A 24,305-nucleotide genomic window follows, 5' to 3' on the forward strand; every position below is an offset into this window, starting at 1 on the left:
GAATGAAAGTTTGGTCGTACGAGAGAGAGAATCTGTACAGCCAATCTATAACGAACTGTGTACGTGCCACGTAGGGGGTGTCGGCAAGATCATATGGGTATGGATACACAGTCGATTGCCTTTACCTAACCCGTCCACCTACGATATATCTTTCGTCCATTTATTAATGTCTTAATATATAGAATAATTCTCTTTATTATTTTTATATCATATATTTAATTTATTATTTATTTTTTTTAATTTTTTTTAATAAGTATATAATATAGGAATGATGAGTAGAAGAACTCAATTAGTTTAACAGGAATAAAAAAATTAAAACAACAATAATATATTGTGTAGACAAATGGATAAAATAACTCTTATATAAATATATATATATATATGATGAACTTAAGAAAATTTATTTACACTTATTCTTTGTTTGGTTCCATCAGAAAATTGAGTTTCCTAATACCTTTTCCGACTTTTGACTTCCAGAATCAATTTAGTGGTCATTTTCATGCAAAAATTTTTCTGGGTTCGCTGTTTTGGACTGTAAGCTGGACAGATCATGTGACTCTGAGTAAATCAGGGAAGAAAGAGAATAGAAAAAAAACTTAACTTCCCACAAATACGTGGGAGACTAATTAGTAGTGATTTAGATTTAGAGATGAGTTGAGATAGATTGAGATAGTTTATAAATATTAGAATAAAAGTTAAATTATTTATTATATTTTATGTGAAAATTTAGAAAAATTATTTTAAAATTTTAAAAAATTAAATTATTTATTATATTTTATGTAAAAATTTAAAAAAATTATAATAATAAAATGAGATGAATTGAGATTGATTGAAATGAGTTACGAATACAAACGAGACCATATTTGCAATAACATGAGTAATAGGATTATTAAGGTTAATTTACTTGGCTAGTCGTATGAACTAGTGATGCTGACAGTGACAGAATATGAATAGTTCATATTCTGAAAATCTTATCCCATCAAAACATTGCAATTAGGCGGGCTTGAGCGAGAGTAGCAATAAGATGGATAACTTTTGAGAAATTCTCGTGTTGCACGGTGCACCTCATATTTTCTTAGGACATCCTCATACGCTTGGCCAACTGAGAATAACGATAGTCAAAATTTAGATAATTTATGTCAAAAAGATCTTATATTGAGTTGGACATATATCAAATAATTTAAATTTTAGTTATAGTGTTTGGTCAAATATAAAAGACTACTGTTGATTAATCAAACATTAAAATATTAATTTCTCATTCTAAGTAAAAATATAATTTGGTTTGTAATTAAGAAATTTTGATAGAATTTTAGATGAGTTTAATCAAATATTTTTTGTTATTAGTATTAAATGACTTTTAAAAATATGATTTTTAATATTAGTTTAATTAGAATATAATTATTATTAACATTTAATTGGTAAAACTACAAAATGTGATAAAAATAAATTAAATAAAAAATTATTAATTTAATAATATTTTATTATTATATAGTGAATGAATAGATAATCTAATGTGGGGATTGAATTTAAATGAAATAGGTAAATATAAAGAAGTGTGATATTGGCTAAATTTTAAAGATGAATTTGGCCAAACTAATGAGAATGCTTTTATATATAATAATAATAATAATAATAATAATAATAATAATGATAATAATAATAATAAAAGTCTGAAAACCTTACTTCCTATGTTCATAGGCTGTGAGTCGATGTTGATTTTTAAAAAAACATGTACAAATTGCTTCCAAAAACATCAAATTTTGGTATACCTGCGAGTTTCAATCTGTGAACAAAGTAGCATAAAAAAGGAACCTAATCTAGCTAGGCCATCCCCATCCCTCTTCATCTCCCCCTATACACCTTAGGCTCAAAATCAAAGTAGCATCAAAATGGAACCTGATCTTTAGTCATGCATTAAAAGCTTAGACTCCCAAAAGGTCATTTAAGGAGTATAGGATTTGCGACTATCCAACTATAAGGTGGGAAATGAGAAAATAGTACTACAAATTTAGAGAGAGACATGACCTGCCTATATATATATATTAGATTAGATGGGCCATCAAATGCTCCTTTTCAACATCAATTGATCACAACCTATACCTACAAATCACTTCTGCAGGGGCGGGACCCAACTAGCCAAATTCTTATCATGTGGGCATAGTTTTTAGTGAGTTTGGCTCCAATCTAATGTCTCTCTCTCTTTTTTTCACTCTAAACCATTGAAGTCCATAAACGTCAGTTCCATACAAAAAGTCATGAATTCGGTCACTTTCTACTGAAAATCTCAAAAGCATCTTTAGTTGTTAGTAGTTACTAAATGCATACCATTTTACAGCGGTAAGAGAGAGAGAGAGAGAGAGAGAGATCAAGTCTCATTCTCGTATGTTGCAGGGTTTTGTGAATGGAAGGAAACCTGATTAATCATTGATGAACTGACAACTTATCCAAGAAATCCCAAAGCAGATCAAGCTAGCATGTGAAGAAATTATTGAAAAACTTAAGACTAATTAATGCTGAAGAAGCTCAAATTCTTCGAAGAGCATGGCTATTAGTGGTTTTAAAGACAAGATTCATAAACTTGGACATACCGATCAATTTTGCTTAATACCGTGGTGGAGAAAGCTGCACCAAAGAACACGGAGCATGTTCATTACAAAGACAAGATAAAACAAAAAAAAGGCTTGGACCATATGGCATACGATCCTTGCACATTGAGTTGGGCCAGATGAATTCTCAGCTGCTTTTTCCCTCAGAATTTGGTTATAGTCTAATAAGTGAGCTACCCAGTCTGATTAGTCATGGTCCCCTGTTACTTTTTGCAACAAGCAAGCCCAATGCGATATCGAACCATCATTAGTCTATTATTAATTTATTTATCATTATTATTGTTATTCTTAAATTTGAATGTTGAGTGGAATTGAATTTTTTATGAATAGTAGTGAATTAATATGATAGAATAAATTTTATAAAATTTACTTAAGATGAATTTAAATGTGTTTGGATGTTAAGATAAGTTTAGATGTATTTATAAAAAGTTAAAAAAAATTATGAGTTCCACATATAAAGAAGTATTGAATTAAAAAATATTGTGAATCTCACATTTTAAAAAATTTTAAGTTGAGATGAATTTAATAATTTAAGAATCAAGTATTTTGAGACTAGATTTAGTTTAAAATTAAACTGAAGTTAGAACTCATACGAGTTGCCTAAGTCTACTTTTTATGGGAATCTTTTTATGGGCCAGATTCAATCAATGCTTAGCCATATATAGCAACCTTTACGTTTGTTTAAAGAGCAAGATCATTATTCCTGGTGTCCGCTAAATGCATGTAAAAGAAGTCAAGGTGTACAAGAAGGAATGCACCATGCACCCGCATTTTGGGGATGGGGGGTCCGGACTCCGGAGGCCTAAAGGGCAGCTTTTTGGGTGGAGCAATATATGTGGGACTTTCTTTTTGTTTATTATCCCTTGAATGCTTCAAGGGATGTCGAAATTATGCATTGCAAGTACAGCCATCTGTAATTCATATATGGGTTAACATGATGATCGATATCAATGGGTTCTCTAATGGCCAAAACAGAAACACAAACTAGTTTGTTATGGGAAAATCTCTGAACAGCAACGCATGGAAGCTAATTAAGTTGCAATATTGGAGTTTGGAGAAGCTAGCATGCAGCTTTTCAGATTTTATTAAGAACTAATTAATTTGTTCATGGTGTCCTTTGTCTTGACCTTGTCATCATCATCCATGGCCACCACCCTCATAAACCCAACCCCACACGGCCATCCCTAACAACAAAACAGAACCACTTTTAAGACCAATGATTTCCCAGATTTTTCATTTTTTTCCTAAAACTTTTACTGTAAGAGGCGCCTATCCTGTCCAGGCCACCTCCCTCATGGTGTCCTTTGTCTTGACCTTGTCATCATCATCCATGGCCACCACCCTCATAAACCCAACCCCACACGGCCACCCCCAAGTTCCCAACACCAAAACAGAACCACTTTTAAGACCCATGATTTCCAGATTTTTCATTTTTTTCCTAAAACTTTTACTGTAAGAGGCGCCTGTCCTGTCCAGGCCACCTCCCACGTTCCTGCTCCATTTTCTAGCGGAATAGGTTCAGGACTTTACGCCTCCATCAGACGCTCAAGATAGCAGATGGCCGTGCTCGTTAGCAAACCAACAAAATATACACAGATTTTTCCAAAAAAGACAAAAAAATAAAAATAAAAGGAAGGAAATTAACGGAAAAAAATCCGTACATTTCGTTGCTTTCTGCTGCTACTCTGCGATCGAGACGAGTACGGGTCGCCAAGCTCTTCTGAGCAATCTATACCGGAACGTCGTCGTAAAAGAACCGGCTCCTCCGTTTCCCCCACGACGAGGAGCGGGGCTTCCACCATCACTACTCCCGCTTGCCAGTAACAACCCGACTGCTCGTTCTTCTGCTTCTTCTTTTTCGAATCTCTTATCCGAAACCCTATCCTCAAGCGGTGGCGAGGACACGAACAGGTCCTTCAGCTTGTGCCGGATCCGAACCTCCTCGTTCTTCTTCTTCTTCTTCTCCTTCTTTTTCTTCTTTTCCTGCAGCGTACGATTGGGATCCACTCGGAGCTCCGGCAAGTCGTCTCGGGAAAAGAACCCTCCACGGTGATCGTTGCGGTAGAGGAGCATGCGGAGGGTCTTGCGGCGGCGGAGCTGTATGGCTGGGCTCCGCGACGGGCTTGCAGCCGCTACGGAGCACTGAGTCGCCAGGAGCTTGAATTTCTGTAAGGTAGCCATTGGATGGAACTCTTAGCTTGATTTTGTTTGGCAATTGGGTGTTGCTTGTTAGGGGAAGAGAGTGAGATCTGAGGGCATAATTTTCTTCTTTAGACTGAAGAAATTGAGCTGTGAATTGGATTTTCTAGATTGGGGTTGGGTTGGGGGGGTGACTGGGAAGAATGGCAGTGAGGGGGTTTATAAGAAGGACAAGGAAGAAAAGGGGAGAAAATATATATTGGACAGTCAATAATACCGTTATGCGTCTAGTCGGGACAATTACGTTACCCAATCCCATCTATTCCAAATGCTTCCACGTGGCATATGCTTGATTCAGCTTCATCGGTTTCTCTATTATTAATTCCAAATGCAGTTTCTTTTCGGATGTAAGAGCATTGGTATTGACTTTTTCAAATAATTTTTTATCTCTAAATTTAAATAATTTTATCTAAAATTGACCCACATTAAATTAGTTAAAGATTTTTCATCTTAAATATTATCTACAGTAAATTCATACTTTTCTTCAAAGATAAAAAGTACTGTTCCACCTCCAAATGTATAATTTATTAATTTCAGCCCTCTCCCGCGTTCCTTTTCTCTTTCTTCTTCTCTTCTTCCCTCTCGCGCGTTTCTTCCTTCTCTTCTTCCTGGATTTCTCTCTCGCGTCTCTTCCCCGTTTCCTTCTTCTATTTTTTTTTTCTCTTCTTCTCTTCTTCCCTCTCCCGCGTCTCTTCCTTCTTTCTTTTCTTCTAGTTTTTTTTTTTCTCTTCTTCCCTCTTTCTCTTCTTCCCCATTTCTCTTCTCCCGCAACCATTCTCTCCTGCGACGGCACTCTCCAGCACTGCACCGCAACAGCGTTTCTCCACCACGACAAGCACACGGTAAGATTCTAAACCCTAACCTTGATTTTACTATTGATTTTTATTGTTTGGGTTTGATTTTGTTGATTTTGTTGATGTTGTTTGGGTTTGATTCGAAGCCCTAGCTGTGATTCTACTCTTGATTTTATTGTTTGGGTTTGATTTTGTTGATGTTTGGGTTTGATTTTGTACGCTCGGGTAGTTTCTTCGGTCTCGCTTGTCTTTAATGATGGTGTGATTTGGCCGTGCTGCACTTCCTCTGTTTTCATGCCTGGTTTTTGTGTGTGTTTTATCGAATAATAATGTTCAACTTAGACGGCTCCTTGTCACTTTCATGTGTGTGTTTTATTCACTTTCATGCTGAAATTCCTTGTCACTTTCGTCTCACTGTAATGGAAGGTGAGCTTGAATTAAGGGGCATTTTTCATTTTTCTGATTTGGGTCAAAGAAACCAGAACTGAACTTGATGTAGGAAGATATGTTGGGGCAAATTTAAATATATTATCATTGGACTATAATATATTGATCAGCACTGAACTGAACTGATTTGGGTCAAATAATCGATTGAATTATTTGGAGCTAAGGCTGAGCTTCTTGAATTCCCCTGATGTTGAGAACAATCCTACAGGCTAAGAAAGCTATAGACTCAAGTCAATACTTAGGAGAGGACTTTTAGTAAGTACTAGAAGCACACCAGAGTGTTTCGTTTGGAGAATTTTAAATCTTGGAGCTATGATGGAAATTATATGCAACTTTCTATCCTTAACGGACCATGTTCAGCAAGAACTATGTTCTTTCTAGATGCAGAAGTCTAGAGGGAAAAAAAATACAGAACACTTAGAGACTAGAAGATATCGAACTGTATCCTGGAAGCATAGTATCTGCAATTGTGAGAGAGTAGGCAAATCCTTAGGCGGAGAGAACCAATAAAAGAACTAGGATTTGAGGAGGCAGAACCCAAATATGTCAGCAAAAGAACTAGGATCACAAGTGTTGTAACTATAAAAGAACTAGGATAACATCTTTGAGTCATCTTTTCTGTTTTACCATCTTGTAATAACCATAAAAAATGTTAGAAAAATTAAACAAATTAGTACAATTGAAAGGCAAAGAACTAAAACTAATATATTGTTTAGTTATAAGATTATGGTGCCAATAAAACTAAAACAATTGAAAGGGCAGAAGCAATAGGGCAGAAGCAACCTCTCTGATTTGCAATGCAGACTAGAATCCTTAAATGGTATCAATATTGATCCTCTATGGCAGACAGTTTTAAAACTATGATTTAAAACTCATCCCACCTCACTGCAGTTTTAAAACTCTTCTCTGAAATGTCATGCTCCCACCTCACTGCATTTTTAAACCCATTACACTTGTTTCAACAGTTGCAACTATATTTTATTAGGCTTCTCCTTTTCTTACATTTTACATATTTATATGTTCTTCCCATCTATATAAGCATATTAGTTGTGCGCTCAAAACTAATATATTGTTTAATTATAAGATTTAAACTCATCCCACCTCTCTGCATATACAGTCTATATATATATATATATATATATATATATATATATATATATGAACTAAAAGTGAGTTCAAGACACCATGATGAGGTATTAGGAAGAGATTGGCACCATGCAGACTAGACATCGAGTAAATGGTATCAATATTTTATTAGGCTTCTCCCACCTCACTGCAGTTTTCCCATCTATATAAGCATATAGATTATGTGTTTTTTTGAAATCAAGTATTGTCTTTTAAGCAATTGTTTGATTAGACTTGCTTGCATGAGATTATGTGTGAATACTTGAGATTGTGATTGTTGTTCAGTAGCAGTGTTTATGAGTCTAGTCCTAATTTGTTATAATTATACTTGAATCAAGGATGGACACCACATTTGATGAAGATCCTTTCTTTACCACTCTATTGCAAAGTGGTAAACAAGGGAGATCCACAACCGTAATGGCTAGTAGCCATGATAATGTTGGACTCCAAGCAACACTATTGGAAGGTGAAAAAAGGCCACCTAGTAAGAAAACACAACGAGGTGTGTCTTTCACCGTAGAGGAGGACAATCTCCTCTTGTCGGCTTGGCTCAATATTAGCATGGATGCTATACGGGGGACAGATAAAAAATATTCTCAAATGTGGAAGAGAATTAGCAATTATTACAATGAGCATAAAAATACTAGCATGGCAAATCGTTCTGGGGGGTCATTGACCAATCGATGGTCGGTGATCCAAAAATGCACAAATAAATTTTGTGCTGCTGTGGCTCAAGTAGAATCTCTGCATCCAAGTGGTGCGACAGAGCAGGATAAGGTATGAATTTCTAACTAAATTTCATTTTAAATTTTCTTGCTAAAATTCTAATCTCACATTTTTGTTACATTCGCATATTTAGATTGAAAGAGCTAAAATCATGTACAGAGAGACTGAGAAGGCCACATACAACATGGAACATTGTTGGTGTCTATTGAGACACCAACCAAAATGGCAGCAACACGTGTCCATGTTGTCAACTAAAAGGAAACCACATGGGAAACGCCCTGCTATGGCAGAGTCGACTCCACTAGGAGACGACACGATAGATGACAACGTAGAGGTCATTTTTGAAAGGCCTCCAGGCAAGAAGGCTGAGAAAGAAAGGGAGAGAAAAAGGAAGGCTGCAGAATCTTACGATGCAGAATTTGTTGAGGCCTTAACTTGCATGACAAATGATAGAGCTGTTTTCATGTCTGAAAGAAGACAAGCGACTAGTAAATTGGATGTTGATAGGGCTCAATTACTAGTGGAGAAAAAAAGGAGAAATGATACGGAGAATAGGAAGATTGATATAGAGATAATGAAGATAGATCTTGCTGGCATGAATGGAATGCAATGAGAGTATTTCTTGAATCTTCAAAAAGAGGTTTTTGAGAAATCAAGGAAGCGATTTTCATCTCCATCTCAATCTTCATCTTTTGAAGATGTGTAGCCTTTTGTTGGTGGGGAGTTTTGGGTTGTAGCCTATGCTATTTTGTGATTTTTTGTTATTTTGGATCACAAATATGGGTGTGATGTTCATTGTTTTATATGTTAGTTACCACCCTATTCATTACTCTTATTTTGCATTAGTTGGTGATGATGTTTGTAAGAATTGGCTTGGTTGCATTGAAGATCGATGTAATTATTTTGATAATATTGATATCGTGTGATTAAATTTTGTTTATTGGATTATGAAAATGAAAATGAATATAATTGTTAAAGATTATAGGAGGTTATGAAAATATAATTAATTAAAAAATAAAAATTAATTATAAAAATATAAAAATAAAAAATAATAATATTTTATTATTATAGAGAGTGTTATAGCCAATCCAATGTAGACTTAATGTTTTGAATGGTTTGCTAAAAGTGAAAAAATTACATATTCTTCAAAATTTGAAGAATAAAATAGCTAATCCAATGCCAATGCTCTAAACTGACTGCATAATATTAGAAAAAGAGTTTTGTTATTTATCATTTTTACGTAATATATTATACTTATTTTTATTTTTATTTTTATAAATTATAAATTTTTATTTTATTTTATTCTTTTTAAATTAATTGAATTCTTCTACTCATCATTCATATATGATATATCACATATTTGATAAAATAAAAAAATTATATATGATGTCAGATATGTGGTGTGAGAATGATGAATATAATTTTTCTTAAAAAATAATACATATAGATTTTTTTTTTCCACAACTATTTACACACCCATTTTGATAAAATAAATTTATAAAAATAATATTGTTTTACAGAAATATCCTCAATTTAGAACATAATTATATAAAGAATTGTAAAAAAAATTGTGCTTGTATAATTATTTATAATATTAGTGCAGATCTGAATGCCTTTGATCAACTTGTCTTTATTAACATCTTGGCCTGTATTTTGAAATAAATAAATAAAAGAAAAAAAATAAAAGTATTATTTCAGTCATCACATTATCAGAACTTCTGTTATTCGATCATTTAAGTGATAGGCAGACGTCTAGCTACAAAGGACTCATTGCAATTTTACATCGAGTTGAAAGATTCACTAAAACAGTATATCGGATTGAAATATATCATCATCAAAGTATGTGCTTAAAGAAATACATCCCAACTTGTATTAAGAAGTTCATCGTTGGCAGTTCCATTTACAATGTACATCGCCCAACAAGCATCTGTGATATTTCGCTTTCATCTATCTAAATTATATCAAGACAAAATAAAACCAACCAATGGTGCAGATAATGAAGCATTGATGCACTCATTGACATCCGAATATGAATTTACAATACTTATCTACTTTAGAGTTGTATGCCCAAAAACTGAAAGGAAATCTCAACTGCTAGAAGGAGTAGGGTATAGTAGAGTCGCTAACCCATTTACCAGTCACAACTGAATCAGGTGAAAGCGGGGGAGGAATGTTCTTCAACTGCCCAACATCATCCACCCTAATATCCACCACTTCTGCTTTCTCCGCACCCATCTCTTCACTCTTGATCCTCTTCAAAACCTCCAGTACTTCATCCATCTTAGGCCTCATATCCCTCTCTTGCTGCAAACACCGAAACGCCAATCCTGCAACTGAGGTTGTCATCCTCCTCACAGCATCATCCTTTTCAAACCCAAGAGACGGATCAACCAACTCATGTAATGCGTGATTCTGAATCTTGTTGATAGCCATGCTAGCCAAATTTATATCGTGCCGGTGTCTATTGGTGTCCACAGCTGGTAATGATGATATAAGCTCAATCAAGACAACTCCAAAGCTATAAACATCACTTTTGTTAGTGAGTTGGTAGCACTGGTAATACTCAGGATCAACATAGCCAGGCGTCCCTTGTGGAGCAGTCGAGACATGTGTGACATCTGCCGGAAATAATCGTGACAAACCAAAATCAGCCACTTTAACACAGAAATTCTCATCTAGGAGAATGTTGTTGGTTTTGACATCACGGTGGATAACATCAGATTGATGGAGAAAGTTCAATGCCTCGGCTGACTCTATGGCTATGCTCAACCGAATGGGCCAAGTCAGCGAACCAGTGCTTGATTTGTTTCCATTGAGATGATCGGCCACAGTTCCGTTAGAGATGTATTCATAAACGAGGAGAAGTCCTTGGCTACGTTTTGAGGTGCACCCGTACAGTGTGACGAGGTTTTTGTGCCGTAAGCGAGTTAGTATAATCACTTCATTCATGAACTGCTCAACTCGTTTGAAATTGTTCTCATACAGGCGCTTTACAGCAACCACACGTCCATCATGGAGCTTGCCTGGAAATAATTAAAAGAAGGCTTCAGGGAAAAAAAAAGAAAAAAAAAAGAAAAGGAAAAAGAACAAAAAACAAAACACAATGATTTCTATGAAGTTACAATCCTACCATAGTAAACTGTGCCAAAGCCTCCATCTCCAAGTTCTCTAGAAGAGTCAAAATTGTTAGTGGCTTCTTCCAGTTCAGCATAGCTGAAGATATGAGCTCCAAAGTACGTGCTTCCCTTCTCAAGATCTGACTTTGAGTGGGTATAAGACGGGGTGCTTTGAGACAAATTAGTTGAAGAATCCGGAATGCCTTTGCTTGAAGGAGGTGTAGTAGGCAGCTCTTTGATTTTAGCTTCCTCTGCTCGTTTTTTCTTCCGTTGCCTGATGGAAAAGATCCAGAAACCTAATAAAATGCCAACAATGCCCGCACCACCTATGCCAATGCCTGAAGATGAAACGAGAGTTCACTTAAATTTTCTTCTTTATATTACTGACCTCAATGAAAACATGCGGTATGGTTCTAACACCATAAAATATTACCTACTCCAAGTGGTACTTCACTCTTCTTGCCTGCAATGGTTGAAAAAACAGAATGTCAGTCAATACGAAACACGAACAGATATTGTAGAAGAACACCTTTAACAAACATGATCACACAAGCCCAAACAGCCATGATGTAGCATAAACTTAAGTAATCCAGCAATGGGAAACAGTTGTCTAGGGGGGAAAAGAACCAAGTGACAAATCGAGAACAACAAGGTAACAATTAATTAAAAGAAAACTAGCAAATAATCTCTTTTTCATATATGCCAAAAATTATGAATATTGGTATTCATACTTTATACAAATTTGGTAATAGAAGGTTTCGATAGAAGTTTGAAATAGTATCTAAAACCGGCCAGAATAGGTCACAAATAGATGTGGACAAAATAGATCACAACTAGATAGGCATGTTCCATTACCGCTCTCATCTACAGTACTGTTCTTTGGAGAATGGTCCATTTCATGTAAAATTGTTAAAATAACTCTTTTTCTATTAAGCTCGTAATAAGGTCATTATAGATATTTAGTGGGGGGCGTGCATCGACTAAAAATCTCAGAACTCTGCTATACTAGAATTATGTGTGCACTTGTATACATATAAATATACCATATAACCTGTCTTGCATGGGACACATGTATCAACAAACACAAGCAGGGAATTGGTGGAACTTCAAGTCTGCAATGCAAAAGCTTAATATCTTTTTCTATGTTTGTACCAAGCTGCAATCTCAAAACATATTCTACCCTCTCAAAACTAATCACCGGTCTTGCATGGGAGTCACATATCAACAAACACAAGCAGGGAATTGGTGGAACTTCAAGTCTGCATGCACAAGCTTAATATCTTTTTCTATGTTTGTACCAAGTTGCAATCTCAAAACTAATCACATTTAGATATATAAAATCAGTTCTAAGTAGCATATGGAAGATGGAAGGTCAGGTCAGAAATGTAATTTTCGTATAACAAGGAGCAAGATCCCCTATTCATTATAGGATCCAGAAGTGGGATCAAACAGCAGGAGAAATATATGTGCATAATTTAATAACAATTCTTTAGCCTATCGGCAAGGATAAATTTTATAAAATCCATACTTCCTGTAGCATATACATAAAGACCCAGTGCAGCTTGAGGCAGCTTGCCTGTTAAGACTCTTAAGGGCTATCAGACAGACCAAATGCAAAACAAAATTGTTCCACTGAGTTCCAAATCAGAGAGAGACCATCAAGACAGAATCCAGTTTAAAGCACGGATACATGGAACACATTAATGACTAGGGCCACTAAATTCAATAGAGACAGGACAACTCAAGGATTGCAAAGCTGTTCTAAACAGAGATTATGAACTAGAGCGGCACCAAAATGAAACTTTTTATAGGTGCGGGCGGCCGCATTTAAGTAGACAAAAAGCAAGAATGTGACAGAGTGAAGGTAATACGTAGGCTTTCAAATAAGAGACGAAATGACTTCCAATAGTCAGGAATAACACAAGAAATTGGAAGCTTGGTGTGATTTTTCGATATATGGAAGTCAAAAATACATCTAACCAGAACGCGACCATCATCAAGACCACCCCACTAAGGCCTTCAGCAATTAAGGGGGGAGTGTTAGGCTATTCAACTAGTCTAAATACTTATTCTAAACCACTCAAACCATCCATAGGCACAAAGACAGAGATTAGCACCAACCATTGCACTGTCTATAATCCAAATTCGATAGGCTATTAAAATGTTTCCAGTGCCATTTCTACAGATAAAAAATGTCTGCCTTAGCCCGTTCCAAATTACCCATTTTGACAATTCATTTCCATCTCAACGATCATTCCCAAGAGAAAACGCTAATTTTGTCTAGAAAAAAGCTCGAATACCTGGTGGCGGGGGACAGGGTTGATTGTCGCAAAGGCAGATGGGTTGGCCTGAATCCTTATCAAATCCACACTGCCTACCGGAAACCAGACAATCGGCACACTTACCATAATTCACACTGAAACCCGCCATCAAAACCTTAATAAGCGTTGTCCGATTGTTTGTGAGCTCAAATGCTTCCGCCTTGAAGATTTTCTCTCTAAGACCAAAGCTACAGTTAACAATGCTCAGAATCGGATCGGTTGGAACCGGACCGGTCAGAAAATAAGCGTCGTTACTAGAATTCTTATTGATCGTGCAATGGAATTGATTAGTAGGTGTCACTGAATTCAGATTAGAGCAACCGTAGTAGATGGTGAGGTCCTCAGTGTCCGTACCGTAAGGGAATACAGCGGGATTCAGAGTGGAATTCAAGAAGTCGTGAGGGCAGGTGTTGTTCCAGAGGTCGGAGCGGGCGAGGGTCATGGTTTTCGCGGCCTCGTTGAGACGGAGGACTCGGTAACTCATAGAAGCAACGGTCAAACTCGCAAAGTCGTTTTCGCAAGTGAGTCGGAACTCAGGATGGCCGCATTCGCCCCGGCTGCCGAAGGGGTAGGAAAGGTTCTTGAAGGGCCCGCAGTCGAAGGTCTTGGGGCAATCGAAATAGGGGGCGGTGGCATTGTCCGAGGGAAAGGACGTGGCGACGAAGACGGAGAAAAGGAGGAGGAAGACAGGAGGGAGAGTGATTGGGTGCATGGCGGAGGAGTGGAGAAGTGAGAAGGCATCATTATTGGAGTGGAGGCAATAGGATTAGAGGAAGTTTGGTTGGAGGAGGTTGACTAGTAACAGCGCTGCCATAGTTGACTTGGACTGTTCATCCAGTAGCCTTCGAAAAATGACCCATGATCCGTATCTTTCAACGATTAATAACGTGGGCCTCCGCCTTTTGACGAAGAAAAAAAAAAAATTTATAAAAAAAAAATTTTATTTAAAGGCCCATTACATAATTTATATCTACGAGTAAACAAAATACAAAAATTCAAAGCATCTATTAAAGGTAATAATCAGCTTGTTCACATGGTCATGGACTGGTTTATGGTCAACTTAATGATAGCAAATAGCAAATAGACACGTCAGCTAAACAATATTTCTAAATCCGCCATTGCGGTGAATATAAGTTGTTGACCAACTCTTTCTTTAGTTTCTTTACTTTTCATTGGATACTTAGAAATCACAAACTCAAGTTGGAGTTTTGAACTGGACCTAGTCTTTGTCGTTGGTGCAAGAAATTATTAAAGGACTTGGATATTGGAATTGAATACCAATAATATATATATATATATATATATATAGGAGTTAGAAGAATTTGATGGGGTTTTAATTTCTAATGAGAATGGGAGAAATTTTAGCACCTTTTTGTTGAAGTCTCATTTAACTAGATATCACCAAAATGGGCAATTGACTTGATACACGAAGTTGTTTAGCGGTCATGATGGGTTAGGTTTGTTTGAATGGAAGATAAGACAGGCCTTATTGGTCATCTCACATTAAATAATTGACAAATAACTAATTTTTTATATGAAAAGTACTACAGTTATAAATAAATTATACAAAATATAACTCACAAACTGATGTAGATTATTTTATATGATACATTATATCTACTTAATAATAAAAATAATTTTATAATCTAATATACGACTATATCAAATCACGTTAATTTATGAATTTATTTTTATAAAATTTTTTTATAATTAAAATATTTATTTATTTTTATATATCTTCCGGTCATTCGACGCAACATAATAATGAAAAAATGATAGTTAAAAAAATTATGAATAGAATTTTAGAGATTTTGAAAATTGTATTCCATTTTAAACCTAGCTAACACCAAATGCCACATAATAAGGCAATTGCACATGATAATTGCTGCTAGATGATGTTTGTGTCTAAGGTGAAGATCAGTGTGCTAAAGATTAACCCAAGAAATCAGTACTCCATCCTTGACCAGAATAAATATTTATCTTCAAATTAATTAACCAAAGTAATTAGCAATTAATTCTCCGAATTAAGCTTCTCCTCATGGAATTCGATCTGGAAGTAAGTAATGCCTCCCTCCGATTCCCCTCAAAACAATCATCATCATCATCATATAATCGTCACCGGATGCTCATGATGGATGTTTCGCATATAGGATTTAAGACTATATCCGCGCCCAGCAAACAAGTTCGGAGTTTTTCCTAAATGTTTGATCTTAATTTCTTAATCCTCTGGTCTTGAGAATTTTTCTTAATTTATTCATTCAAGCAGTACGAGAAAGGAAAAAATGAAAAAGGTAAAGGTAGCTACCGATCAAGATATTAGTAACCCAGTGTCTAAACGATATATATATATAGGCAATATTAAAATGAAATAAATTAACCAGCGAAATGGATACTTACCATCTGATATTTCATCACACGTTGATGGAAAAGACCCAGTTTTACAGTGGCAAGCGAAAGCATTCGTGCTGGTGTTGAACCCACACCGCCCACCGGACCCAACACATCTATCGCACATGCTGTTATTTGCATTCCACTCCACCGTGAACCCACCATCAATAGCTTCCTTCAGTGCATCTTCAGTAGTTAAAGTGCCTGCAGCTTCGGTTACTACTGGAACTTTAACGTTGTACTGGCACACCCCCAATAACGTGCTTGCAAACAAGGAGTTGCTCGAATAGCAATTGGTAAAGCCGTTAGCGTCTCCGGCGCAATTAAACGAAAAACCGTCCGCCGTCTGAGTTGGAAGAAGAGGTACTGAAGTATCAAGGCACCGGTAGTAGAGCGTCAGGTTGGTAGTAGCTGAACTATGATAAAAGAGGGTACTGCTATCTATGCTTGTATTAGCGTAAGTAGCAGGACAAGTCGTGTTCCAGTAATCCAGTCTAGCAACCTTGAGACTCCGCGCCGCGTCATCGATGTTAAGGACTCGGTAATACATGTTCGTGACATTAAGCAGCGGGAGATCGCCGCTGCAGTTCAACTGGAAACCCGGGTACCCACAATATTCAGGCCGATTTGATCCCCAGAAAGGATAACCGATGTCCGAAATACCCGCACATGCAAAGGTTTCGCTGCAGTTGAGGTACTGCTGATCATCATCAACAGCGTGCACAGATGGTAGTACTGGAAATTGGACTAAGGTTATTGCTATTATGATGAATAAGAAAGTGGCCGGAGCTGGGAAGAGATGGTTATGCATTTTGAGAGAGAGAGAGAGAGAGAGAGAGAAGATCGAGAGAGATTGGAAGCAAGCGTATAGAAAAGGAATTGACGAGGTGGGGATGTGTGGCTTTCCAATTCCTATCAGGCATCATAAGGAAACTGGTGGCCTTTGACGAAATGAATTCATGGGAGGTTGAAATTTTCAAAAGAGATGCTTCTATTGGAATATTAGCAGCTCGATCTAGTCAATCCACAAATTAGGTGAGATAGTGCATGAATATTATAAGCATTCCCCTGCAAGAAATCTTGATCTTCTAGAGATTTTATTTATTTATATAGTACTTATTAAGTTAACATGACTAGCTAGGAAGTTCTGTAAACATTTTAAACTCATTTACCGAGTCAGACATAGCAGCAGATCACAGCCGCCCCCATAAACAAATTAAACAAATTAATGATCATGACCCCAACTCAAGTTTTTTTTACATAATTTAAAATAATAAAAAATATCAAAGTCATAAAGGTACGTAGAAGAAGTGATTTTTTGACGCTCCCATTTTAAAATTGTGTTTAGATAATGAGTTGATCTTAAATATTCTGTGAATAGTAATATAAAAATAATAATATAATATTAAATAATAATAATATATAATAATAATAATTAATAATAAAATAATAAATAATAATAAAATATTATGAGAATACTCTACTATCCAAACTAGAAGTCTTATTATCCCAGATTTTTTAAATATCTCCCTAATTATGAGTTAATCCGAGTGGAAATCTGCAATGATCAGTACTTCTATTTCTAGCTGGCTAGGTCTAGCTAGGAGGATAAAAATATGATCATCTTGATTATGTTTTCCGAGAAAAGAATAAGCTGGAAGATAGGGAGATCAAGAAATACATAATGATCTAGAGGCCAGACAGAATTTTAAAAAGAAGAAAAAAATGTAGTCTTGGGGTTGGGGAAATATATAAGAATTTGAGGAACAACAGTTAAGGTCTTGAAAGTAAAACTAACCAAGCTAATTAATTAGCTAGGCATGAAAAACTTGAAGGATGCATGCATGGATGCCAAAGGCAACTTGGTTCCTACTTTTAGATGGAAGGTCGTCGATGAACTCGTGTCTGCTCCGTGGCTCAATCGAGTTTCCAATTCAAGCATATAGATCAGCTACTGATCAAACTCGTGGTGCTGAATTTTTATTTATTTTCCCCCCTTGAACCACAAATTTCTATACTGGCCGGGCCTCTACGCGTCATGAAGTCCAATATCACTGCTATATGTACCGATATCACTACGATATATATAATTTTTGCATTTTGCTTGCCGTATATAGAAGATTAATGTATCCTACTCGTCAACATATATAGGAAGGAGTAACGACCCAAAAGTCCTTATAAAGTAACATTATATAATATAATAAACGTGGATCAATATTACTATTGATCATATAAATATATATAGTTTCAAACAAGCGCGTCTTCATGTTGGACATATATATAGTACTTGTCCCGTTGCACGTTTATATTATATATATATATTATATTATATGTTATAAGATCAATATATATAATATCGATGAAAACGAATTCCATCACATAAGATCAAAATCTACTTAATTTCTTGATCGGAGTCGAGACTATCAAACAAGAGAGATAAACATATAAAGCGAGTCATATTTTACGCAGAGTTTGGACATGATCTTAATCCCACGCGGAGAGAATTCCGGGTCCAGCCATTAATTTCCTCAGCATTAATATTGTTAACGTGATCATGATGTCTTCTTGGACCCACCTGGAATCCAAAATGTCAAAACGGGGCTCATTTGGATATAAAGTGAGTTGAGATGATTTTAAATGAATTGAATAAAATATTATTATTATTTTTTAATATTATTATTATTTTAAGATTTAAAAAAATTATATTATTTATTATATTTTGTGTGATAATTTAAAAAAATTATAATAATAAGATGAGATAAAACTATCTCTAAATCCAAACAGGATTGTTCAGGACTAAGAATGCATACCCAGTGAATGTGATATATGTAGAGTGTATTGCCGTTCAAAACAAATATCTATCTTATAACTCATGTTCATTTGGTGCAAATAATTAACTTTTTTCCTAAATTAATTAATTAGTTTAAAGTGCTGGGACGGGGGGCGTACCTGGTTTAACTGGTGAATAATAGCAAGTTGGTTGATTCAACTTGAGGTCATAACCACAAGCTCCCTTCAATCCCACGCAGTCACTGCACTTAGCACTATCCACCTTCCATTTCACCTCAAATCCCTCTCTAATGATCTCTTCCAATTTCGACTTAGTTCCTATACCCATCAAGTTTCCCAGAGTACTCAGAGTACTGACGGGGATAACAACACTTTGATTGCACTTGTTATTATTAGGCAATCCAACTACCAACTCCATCTGCACATCCCCATTTACATGACAAGTGAATACTCCAGGGACAGGTAAAATGGAAGAAGAAGTGCAGCCATAGAATAGCGTCAGATTCTGGTAAAAGAGGCTAAAATCGAAAAGTGTATGGTCGAGTGTGGAATTCACGTATTCTGGGGAACAAATCCCAGTCAGGTAGTCCTCTCTCGAGATTTTGATTGTCTGGGTGTTGGGATTGACATCGAGCACTCGGTACGTCACGTTCATGATCTCTATGGTGGCAACGCTTCTCTCGCAGTTGAGCTTCAATCCTGGATATCCACAACCATTGGGTCGATTCTCTCCCCAGAAAGGAAAACCAATATTGTTGATCATGTTTCCGCAGCTGAACAGCGAGTCGCGGCAGCTCCAGAAGAAATCTTCGTAGCATAGAGATTGAGGAATCATGGCCAAAACCATGAATAAGAAAAATAAAGAAACAAGGGAAGAAGACGACGAGAGAAGCCACCTGGGATCCATTTTCTGAGAGAAAAAGGTTGGTAGAAGAGTAGGATTTATGAGTAGAGGTCGAATACAAGAAACAGAGATGGGTAACCACCGATCGAGCATCAGTGGGGGAACAATAATTTAGGAAAATGATAGCTATGAGGCAAGGGATGTATGTGCTGACTTAGAAGTTCATTGATTTCAACGCCCAACCGATTTTCGTCGTGCGAGTTATTACTATGGGATGTTAGTACGTGTGATCAGTAAGCTAAGGAAGACTCGCGAATTAGCATAAATGCATTTTACTTCATCCATTAATTGGTATTAAAAAGTTTATTTTAGAGGGCTTTAGCAATAAAGACTTGTCAAACTTAAGTAACTATTACTAAAGTTAATAATATAAATGAGTTATTAGGTCTTGTTTGGTTATGTAGATGAGATGAAAAATCTGTAAATAATAATGAGATAATTTATAAATAATAGTAAAATAATTTGTAAATAGTAGTGAAATGATTTGAGTTAAGACTTTTATAGAATTTTGAAAAATAATACATAAAAAAGTTTAATAAGAAAATTATAAGTTAAAATAGGGTAATAATATAATTTTTTAATATATATATTTTTTTAGATTTGAAAAAATTGAATTATTTTTTATGTTTTGTTTGAAAGTTTGAGAAAATTGTAATGATTAGATGAAAAAATTAAAAATTAAAAAATGTTTATGTTTGAATGATGTTTGGATGTTAAGATAAAATGAAATGGTTTGAAATGTTTGTGAAACCAAACCAGGTTTTATTCTATTTCCAAGCCAGACATGTATTGAGCACACGATCACATCACTTAAATGGTAATATTTTAAGATTTCAGTTTTAACATTTATCTTAATTTCGAATCAAATTATGTCATTAAGTACTTTATTAGATGTACACTACACACTGACTTGAAAGTTGAATTTTTGAATATAAATCATATATATGGGCGTGACCATTCTAATAATATAGAGGCATTAAAGTGAAAGAAATAATTTCCAGATTAAAATGAAAAATATTCTCAAAGTCTTGCAAAAATAATATTGAGTATAAAAGAAATAAACACGTGAAATTTGTCTTATAACATTCATTATTATTCGAATCAATTTTTAAAATAACATTAGAAGTTCAATATGTACATAGGGAAACTGATTTGTACATGTCCAAGATGTATAACCAAGTTAGTCCCACCTAAAAAACATAACTTTTACGTTGTGGGTGTTTTCTTTCTTTTTACAAATCTTGCATGTATATAGTATTATTCCGTACTTATCTTTTATTTGGAATCTTTAAAAGAGAGAATTGAAATTACTTATGATTTCAAACAAAAAGGTTTGGGAGGTATGACTGCAGTATATTGAATACCGTACTGGAAGTTATACTGGTCAAGACATAAGAACGAAATATTTTGATATCGATATCATTTCGTATATTGTTTCGAGATAGTCAATATATAAATAAATTATATATATAAATATAAATATATATAAATTATATTTCAAAATAATAGTCTATATACGAATAAATAATATATAAATACATATATATATATAAATTATAAATAGTCTAATTTGAATTTGAGGTTAAAAAATAAGCTTATAGCTTGAAAAAATAAAAAAAAAAAATTAAAAGCCGTAATTGAGACCTATACGATCGGTACCGGCAGGTATTTTGGCCGATACAAAACAAACGTATATGGTATCTGTACCGGCCCAACTGCCGGTACGACAAATATCAGTCATACCAATTAGTACGGTACAAAATTGAATACAATAAATGTGACGACTGCAAGATCGAAAGAGAATATATAAATATATCATATAAAAATAAATTTATAAATTTATATTATTTAATAAATTTATTTTATAATAAAAATAATTTAATAAATTATATTAAATTGGATTAATTTATGAAATTATTTTGAATAAATTATTTCTGGAAAGAACAAAGAATGATGAAAAGCATGACTTTACATAGAAGCAAGTTTCGCATCCAGTATGCCGCGAGTAATAACAAAAAATCTTCACAATTTCTTATCACTCTATATTTCATATTATTTTTAATTTTTATTATTTTCAAGTAATAAATACCAAAGTAGGTGCGGAGCCTTTGGTTGGTGAACGTGTGTAGCCCCGCAACCTAGACTTGGAGCCGGAATTATCTGCTATCTATTATTATTTCATAAATTTTAATTCATAAATTTTATTATTATTTATAAATCATTTCAATTCATATTATTTCATCTTTAAATTTAAATAAATCACTATTATTTATAAATTTTAACTTTTAAATCTCACTATTATTTATAAATAATTTTAAATCATCTCATTTTATCTCTAAATCTAAACAAATCACTATTATTTATAAATTGTAACTCATAAATTTTATTATTATTTAAAAATCATTTCAACTCATTTTATCGTCTAAATCCAAACAGCCAATCTTCCAGGATCTGCTATACTTACGTACACCTACAATTCGCGTTTTGCACTGACCGTTTCCCCTACCACCCACCCTGACGACGTCGTTTACACGGTTTCGTGGAGAAAGACACTTCCTACAATAATAGTCGAATTCTTTCTTAAGAAATAAGATATAACGATCCCAACCTATAGCCCAAATTACGTCTCAGTCATATTTTCTTTAAAAAAGGTCGATGATTTTTTAAAATTTCATTATAAAGATCGATGATTTTTCAGTAGAGAAATACTATAGTTATAAAGTTTAAAAAAAAAAAAATCGTAGTTAAAATTATAGTTTTTTTAAAATTTGTTATAAAGGGCAATGTCTTTTCAGTAGAGAAGTGCTACAATGTTTTAAATTCCGTTCTAATAATCAACAGATAAATTATTAAAAATTATGAGATTTTAAAAATTGAGAATGAGTAGATATATTTAAGTTATAAAAAAATTAAAATGATATAAATGAATTTTAAATTAAAATCACATGAATGCTGTATATATATATATATATATTTAAAATCTACAAAAAATATCATCCAAACTCAATAAAATTATAAAATTTTCATTAAAACAATATGGAACAGAATGTAGATTAGAATAAAATTCCAGCCGAAATTTAGAACGAAACAGAATTAGCATGTATAGTATATTAGGTAAGGTACCATATCAGAATAGAAAAGTTCAACCATTTCGACCAGAAAGGAACAAAATCTAAGACCACGGTTATAACTATAAAGAAATTTTACAAAAGTAAGTTCATAAACTGATATAGTTTTATATAATACGTCATATTTATTTTATAATAAAAGTAATTTTATAATTTAATGTATCATATCAAGTTACGTTAGTTTGTGAGTTTACTTTTATGAAATCCCTATGACTGAAGTATTTATCATTTTATCATTTTAGTATTTCAATATCTCTTCTTTAAAAACATTATCATATGTGACACGACTCAGTCTTAGGATGAGTTTGATTGTTGAAGTGAGTTGAGTTGAGATGAAAAAATATTCTTAGAATATTATTTTTTAATATTATTATTATTTTGAGATTTAAAAAAATTGAATTGTTTATTATATTTTATATTGAAATTTTAAAAAATTGTAATAATGAGATGATATGAGTTTACACTTTCTAGTTGGAACATGACTCTTGCACCATTTATAATGTTTATAAAGAAAGTCCAAAATATATTTCGACCCATATCTGAAAAAAAAAAAGTCAAAATTATAATTTAAATTATCATTCTCATGCAGTAAATTCTATTCACAAACATATACATTCTGATATAATTTATAAGTGCATATTTGATCTTTTCTAATACACATAAGTTGTTCTTATATGCTAGTAATGTATAGTAATAACATAAACCAACGAGCTAACGAGTCCAATCAAATCTATATGAGTTTATCGACCAATAATATCCCAATGAGTGGATTTTTATAAGAGTGTGTATTATTTAATAATTTAAAATTTGAGAGGTTTTGGTTTATATACAAATCTTATTTAAAAGAAATTTACATATTATATTCGTTTTAATTTATAATTAAAATTCTTTATATAAATCATACTATATTTTTTTGTAAGTAGTGCTACATATCAATCCGTACACCGCACTCCTCCTTACAGATAGATTTTGTTTCTTGTGCCATTTTTCCGTAGAGTGATGATACATACAATATATTTTACAATATATTTCACAATACATATTTTAAAATAAAAGTATTTTTATAAAGTGATGTTAATTTTGTAGAGAATTAAATAATAAAAAGAAGCGGAAATTATAATGATATGGTGACACTCCCGTGAGGGTATTTGTCTCACAAGTTAGTGATGAACAAAGAAAATTGAGTGTATTTATTTGTGCACCAATGATCCCTATTTATAGGCCATCATGCACCGGTTGGTAAATGACACATCCATTGCCAAAGGTCACAACCTTAAGGAGTGACACATCTTATTGTGAAAAGGCACAACCATTGATAAATCAATAGTAACCCAAAAGTCACAACCTTAAGAAGTGACACAACCTTTTGACTAAATCAAAAGGTTGTGTCTCTTGACACTTCTTTTAACACTTCCTTTAATATCATCCCTCACGAGAACCATCACCATGTTAAAGAATATAATTCTAAGGGGTACACCGTTTGGTGATCACACCCATTAAAATAACAAATTTTATAAAATATTTTATTAAAATATCATTTATTTTAAACATAATTATATAATGTCTCGTAAAAAATGATATGTATTTATCATTTTTGTTTTCCAAATTTCCATTTTCCTATCCATCTCTTTCCGCGGGAAACACAAGTTGGGTTTCATAGAGAGAGAAGCATGGCTTGAGGAAGGCGGGGGCGAAGATTTTTTCTTTCGCAGGGATAGGAGCACGAGCAGAGGAAGGTCGGGCGAGGGTTTTCATCTTGGC

General features: G+C 34.1%; 4 protein-coding genes across 5 annotated transcripts; 1 reads left to right on the top strand and 3 right to left on the bottom strand.

Moving 5' to 3' along the window:
• Nucleotides 1-3,438: 3,438 nt before the first annotated feature.
• Nucleotides 3,439-5,011, bottom strand: LOC108979568. The gene has a single exon (XM_035694711.1). The coding sequence runs from the start codon at nt 4,785-4,787 to the stop codon at nt 4,287-4,289; it is 501 nt and encodes a 166-aa protein (XP_035550604.1). The 5' UTR covers nt 4,788-5,011; the 3' UTR covers nt 3,439-4,286.
• Nucleotides 5,012-7,510: 2,499 nt separating this feature from the next.
• Nucleotides 7,511-8,510, top strand: LOC118343717 (glutathione S-transferase T3-like). The gene is made up of 2 exons (XM_035694790.1): nt 7,511-7,948; nt 8,031-8,510. The coding sequence occupies exons 1-2, from the start codon at nt 7,511-7,513 to the stop codon at nt 8,508-8,510; spliced, it is 918 nt and encodes a 305-aa protein (XP_035550683.1).
• A 1,234-nt stretch (nt 8,511-9,744) lies between these two features.
• Nucleotides 9,745-16,724, bottom strand: LOC109012425 (LEAF RUST 10 DISEASE-RESISTANCE LOCUS RECEPTOR-LIKE PROTEIN KINASE-like 1.4). 2 transcript variants are annotated; one of them, XM_018994049.2, is made up of 4 exons: nt 15,732-16,724; nt 11,447-11,476; nt 11,028-11,351; nt 9,745-10,920 (listed from the first exon to the last, which is right to left on the bottom strand). In XM_018994049.2, exons 1-4 carry the CDS (start codon nt 16,531-16,533, stop codon nt 9,992-9,994), a joined length of 2,085 nt encoding a protein of 694 aa, XP_018849594.2. In that variant the 5' UTR covers nt 16,534-16,724; the 3' UTR covers nt 9,745-9,991. The 2 variants fall into 2 exon arrangements, with proteins under 2 accessions (XP_018849594.2, XP_018849595.2); XM_018994050.2 differs by lacking the exon at nt 15,732-16,724 and adding an exon at nt 13,314-14,169.
• Nucleotides 16,725-18,118: 1,394 nt separating this feature from the next.
• Nucleotides 18,119-19,510, bottom strand: LOC118349575 (LEAF RUST 10 DISEASE-RESISTANCE LOCUS RECEPTOR-LIKE PROTEIN KINASE-like 2.7). The gene is made up of 2 exons (XM_035694712.1): nt 18,672-19,510; nt 18,119-18,297 (listed from the first exon to the last, which is right to left on the bottom strand). The coding sequence occupies exons 1-2, from the start codon at nt 19,507-19,509 to the stop codon at nt 18,275-18,277; spliced, it is 861 nt and encodes a 286-aa protein (XP_035550605.1). The 5' UTR covers nt 19,510; the 3' UTR covers nt 18,119-18,274.
• Nucleotides 19,511-24,305: the final 4,795 nt, after the last annotated feature.

Source organism: Juglans regia, chromosome 10, assembly GCF_001411555.2.
Source record: "Juglans regia cultivar Chandler chromosome 10, Walnut 2.0, whole genome shotgun sequence".
NCBI lineage: Eukaryota > Viridiplantae > Streptophyta > Magnoliopsida > Fagales > Juglandaceae > Juglans > Juglans regia.